Below are 5,265 nucleotides of genomic sequence, written 5' to 3' on the forward strand. Positions count from 1 at the left end.
GACACTAAGAAAGAGGAAAGAATTTAAAAATAGCTTTCACCGTTACATATTGAATCAGTTACGAACTTCCACAAACAAGATTCAATCTTCTCCAAATTCAAGTTATTTTTATAGTATAGTACGACTCAAAGAACATTTACCATTTGTGTGATTACAACTGCTGGCAGGGCCTATATGAAGCCTGAAACATGTGCATTTGCTTAGATGGACTGGATTTTTACTCTTCTTGTTTTAGTAGAATGACACATTTTATGTGTGAGGTACTCTCTCTATGGATGTTTTTCAAAATACTGTAGAAGTTCCCATGTTAGGAGCCCAGTTCCCAAAAGGAACCAAGAGAGGGAGAGTTGGGAGAAGAGGAGCTGGTTTGCAGTGAGGCCCGCTGTGTGTGAATGCAAGGTCGCAGGTCCCCAGCTGTGGTCTGCAGGAGAGAGCCCTGGCTTTTGAACAAGACGCCGGCTTAATTCATGTCCTGCAACTTAGAGCTGTGACCTGAGGACAAGTTACTGAGTCAGTATTTTCATATCTGTAAAAACACATAGTTTCCTCAGACTTCCATGACAAAGTACCATACATTGGGTGGCTTAAAACAACAGAAAAGCATTCTCTCATAGTTCTGGAGGCTAGAAGTCTAAAATCAAGATGTCAGCAGGGCCAGGCTCCCTCTGTAGGCTCTAGGGAAGAGTCTTTCCTTGCCCCTCTCCTAGCTTCTGGTCACTGCAGGCAATGCCTGGCGTTCCTTGGCTTGTAGCTGCATCAGTCCAAGCTCTACCTCCGTCATCTCATGGCCTTTTTCCCAGGTCTGTGTCTCTGTATCTGAATCTCCCTCAGCTTTCTCATATAAAGACATAAACGTTGGACCTAGAGCCCACTCAACTCCAGTATGACCTCATCTTAATTTGATTACGTCAATGAAGACCCTATTTTCAATTAAGGTCACAGTCACAGGACAGTTAGGACTTGAACATATCTTTTTGGGGGACACAATTCAACCCTCTAATAATTAACCACGGACAAAAGTTTTCTGAATTCAAAAGAGGATATGAATGATTTATATAAATCCTACCTTCCTCCTCCAAGATCTGGATAATAATTTATGCCTCCCTGTATCATTTTTTGGGGGAGGGAAGCAAAATCACAGCGTGCACAATTATTGGCACATATGTGTAGAGTGATCGAGGACTACTGAGTCATGGTAAACTTGGCCTGTACAAAGATGGGTCCTAAAGAGCCAGGAGGGTGGGAGTGGCTCCAAAGCTGAGTCCCAGGAAGTGGTGTGCAAGGGGCAGATGAATAGTTGTGGTATGCTACCTGGTGGTCTCTCTGGTTTAGAGCAGGCACCCACCAGGAACTGAAATTATAGGCAACAGAAATCCTAGCTCCCAGGACAGAGGTTGACTGAGTGTTTGCGTCCTCAGCATGTGAGTTAAACCACACATTGGAGAATTATAGCAACAGTCATACCAAGCACAACAGGATGGGAGAGAAGAAATCTACTGAGCACAGACGTATCCCTGGCTTACGGACAGAAAAACTACCTGATGGAAGGGACAAAGGATGAGTCACGAAATGTGCCTGTTGTGCTCAAGACTGGCTCTGGAGTGAAGGGGGCCTGTTGTTTGCGGGAAATCCAGAAATGAGAGGGGACTCCACAGATACAACCATCACAGGCCTGCCATTTCTCCCCTTGAACTGCTGTTGATGCCAGCCAGCTAAGGAAGCTGCTTTGCTTTTTCAATCTCTCTCTGTGTTGCTCACGTAAATCCTACTCACTCTTCAAGGACTTGATTGAGGACACAGCTCCTCTGAAAACCTTTCCTGCCCACCCTAACCTCCTCAGTCATATTATGCTTTAACCACACCAACAACTCTATAGAACCATTCACGATGGTTATAGAGGTTAATCTTTCCCCAAATGGACCATGAGTTCCTAAAGAGCATACACCATGCTTTATTCTCAGTATTTCCATAGCTCAAGTGTGATACTCAGGATATAGTAAGTACTCAATAAATACTTGCTTGTTTATTTATTTTTCACCTATTCTCCTTTCCAGAATTTTATAGATTTCAACAGAAAATGAAAACTGCATTTCCAAGGGAATAAAAGTGCCTAAGACACATGCATTATCCTTTGAAAGAGTTATGTTTTTCAGAAATTGATTCTTTTAATATTACAGCAAGTTCCAATGACTAAGGATATCATACTATTCCATGATGCAGTTGGAAGCCTCTTATGTGACTGGGGTAAAGTCTTTCATCATCTTCAACTACAACTACTTATTGAACAATTACTATGTGGCAGACACTATATTAATCATCGGTGATGCCAAGAAGAAGAGGTTCCTGCCTTTAGGAAACCAGCCTGCATATTGGATTTGTTATAAAACAATATTGTCCAACTGAAGACATTCTGCACCCTGCTGACCTATTTGGCAGGGGTCAACTGTGAAAAAGACCTGAGCCCATCTGCTGGAAAATGAATTAGCCAGGGAAGAAAAGTTTTCTGAATTCAAAGAGGACACGGGCAGTTTAAATAAACACTACCTTTCTCCTCCAAGATCTGGAATTTGGAGGCGATTTTATCTTAGTGTTTGATTTGGGATATTGATTTAATTGCTTGGCATGTTAGCAATGCAAAAGAATGGAACAGAGAGAAGTAATGGCAGATGACAAAGAAGTCCAAAAGCCTTGGCCCCTTCACCTCCCCTCTTCTTGCATACTGCTCTGCAAGCACATTGTCAGCATTCCCATTCTAGAAAATGGCTTTTTCTTGGAGAAGAGCCAAGTTATTCCTTGAGGGGAATTTACTATAACAAGATCGACAATGCTGTTCCTCTTCTGGGTCATCTGACTGAATGTGGACACGGTTTATTTGTATCAAGTCCAAAAGGACCTATAAATTATAAGTACCTAGATATACCATCTTCTGAATTAATGTCAGCATTGAATTTAAGTCTACTTTTAAGATTTTCAACTACATAGGCCTATTTTCCAGGAAAAATTTATTATTAGGATAATCATATCCTGGCATTATGCTGAGTGTCAAGAATAGAAGAGCAGAGCTCCTTCCTGACGTTCATCCTCCTTTGGGTCTCGTTCTCTGGCTTTCCTTACAGTATGGCCCCCAAACGCCAGTCTTCACTCCCACCTCAAACGAAGAAACCAAGACTACTTCCTGCCCCCAAGCCGGAGAAGACATCGACCTCCCTGGACTTGCCGAAGGGAGAAAAAGAACAGCAAGAAGCAATTGAACATATTGATGAAGTACAAAATGAAATAGACAGACTTAATGAACAAGCCAGTGAGGAGATTTTGAAAGTAGAACAGAAATATAACAAACTCCGCCAACCATTTTTTCAGAAGAGGTCCGAATTGATCGCCAAAATCCCAAATTTTTGGGTAACAACATTTGTCAACCATCCACAAGTGTCTGCACTGCTTGGGGAAGAAGACGAAGAAGCGCTGCATTATTTGACAAGAGTTGAAGTGACAGAATTTGAAGATATAAAATCAGGTTACAGAATAGATTTTTATTTTGATGAAAATCCTTACTTCGAAAATAAAGTTCTCTCCAAAGAATTTCATCTGAATGAGAGTGGTGATCCATCTTCAAAGTCCACTGAAATCAAATGGAAATCTGGAAAGGATTTGACGAAACGTTCAAGTCAAACACAGAATAAAGCCAGCAGGAAGAGACAGCATGAGGAACCAGAGAGCTTCTTTACCTGGTTTACTGACCATTCTGATGCAGGCGCAGATGAGTTAGGAGAAGTCATCAAAGATGATATTTGGCCAAATCCGCTACAGTACTACTTGGTTCCTGACATGGACGATGAAGAAGGGGAAGGAGAAGAAGATGATGATGATGATGAAGAAGAAGAAGGGTTGGAAGATATTGATGAAGAAGGGGATGAGGATGAAGGTGAAGAAGATGAAGATGATGATGAGGGGGAGGAAGGAGAGGAAGATGAAGGAGAAGATGACTAATGGAACATTGATGGATTCCAACCTTTTTTAATTTTCTCCAGTCCCTGGGAGCAAGTTGCAGTCTTTTTTTTTTTTTCCTCTTGTGCTCAGTCGCCCTGTTTTTGAGGTCTCTTTTCTCTCCTTTACACCATGGTTCTCACCTTATTTGGGGGGAAATAATTTCAGCAGAATACATTGGGAAAAGAATCTCTGTCCCTTTCTGTTCCAAATTCATTTTTATCCCTTCCTGTCGCAACAAAAACTTTATGGAATCAACACCACCGTGCTCTGTGGGAAAAAAGAAAAACCTTCTGCTCCCTTAGCTCTGCTGGAAGCTGGAGGGTGCTAGGCCCCTGTGTAGTAGTGCATAGAATTCTAGCTTTTTTCCTCCTTTCTCTGTATATTGGGCTCAGAGATTACACTGTGTCTCTATGTGAATATGGACAGTTAGCATTTACCAACATGTACCTGTCTACTTTCTCTTGTTTAAAAAAAGAAAAAAAAACAACAAAAAAAAATGGGGTTATAGAAGGTCAGCAAAGGGTGGGTTTGAGATGTTTGGGTGGGTTAAGTGGGCATTTTGACAACATGGCTTCTCCTTTGGCATGTTTAATTGTGATGTTTAACGGACATCCTTGCAGTTTAAGATGACACTTTTAAAATAAAATTCTCTCCTAATGATGACTTGAGCCCTGCCACTCGATGGGAGAATCAGCAGAAGCTGTAGGATCTTATTCGGAATTGACATCCTCTATTGTAATTTTGTTCCTCTTTATTTTTAAATTTTCTTTTTGTTTCACTGGAAAGGAAAGATGATGCTCAGTTTTAAACGTTAAAAGTGTACAAGTTGCTTTGTTACAATAAAACTAAATGTGTAAAAAAAAAAAAAAAAAAAAAAGAATAGAAGAGCAGATTGCAACAAGAGGAATGGGTATCAGAAACTCACACAGCACCCTGTACCTTCCCATCCCAAATACACTTCTGAAAATATGATAGCCCTCCTCCCTAGCATGTGTGTTTTCAAATGCTCCTCAGGAGACCTAACCACTTGTGGAGGACCCCCTGCGTTTGTGTCAGAGAGTGACTGGTTTCCAAGCAGCTTAAGTGGTAAGTGAGTAACAGGACTGGTTCCCAGTGCTGCAAACTCCTGTCTATGTTGCCGAGGACATCACTAATAACAACATGGTGACCCTTATCCCTGAACAAGAAGGTCCCTGCAGGTAAAAATGATCCTGAATCCCTGAGTCAGGACTCTCATGCCACCGTGCCTGTTTTGGAGATGACTTAAAACAAGTCAAA

The 5,265-nt window shown here is 41.5% G+C and overlaps 1 protein-coding gene across 1 annotated transcript; it reads left to right on the top strand.

Moving 5' to 3' along the window:
* Positions 1-3,117: 3,117 nt before the first annotated feature.
* LOC308496960 (protein SET) lies at positions 3,118-4,839 on the top strand (the record flags this gene model as incomplete). Its single annotated transcript, XM_081046812.1, has 1 exon — positions 3,118-4,839. One exon carries the CDS (start codon positions 3,118-3,120, stop codon positions 3,985-3,987), a length of 870 nt encoding a protein of 289 aa, XP_080902938.1. The 3' UTR covers positions 3,988-4,839.
* Positions 4,840-5,265: the final 426 nt, after the last annotated feature.

The sequence above is a fragment of the Rhinolophus hipposideros genome (assembly GCF_964194185.1).
Source record: "Rhinolophus hipposideros genome assembly, chromosome: 4".
Classification (NCBI taxonomy): domain Eukaryota; kingdom Metazoa; phylum Chordata; class Mammalia; order Chiroptera; family Rhinolophidae; genus Rhinolophus; species Rhinolophus hipposideros.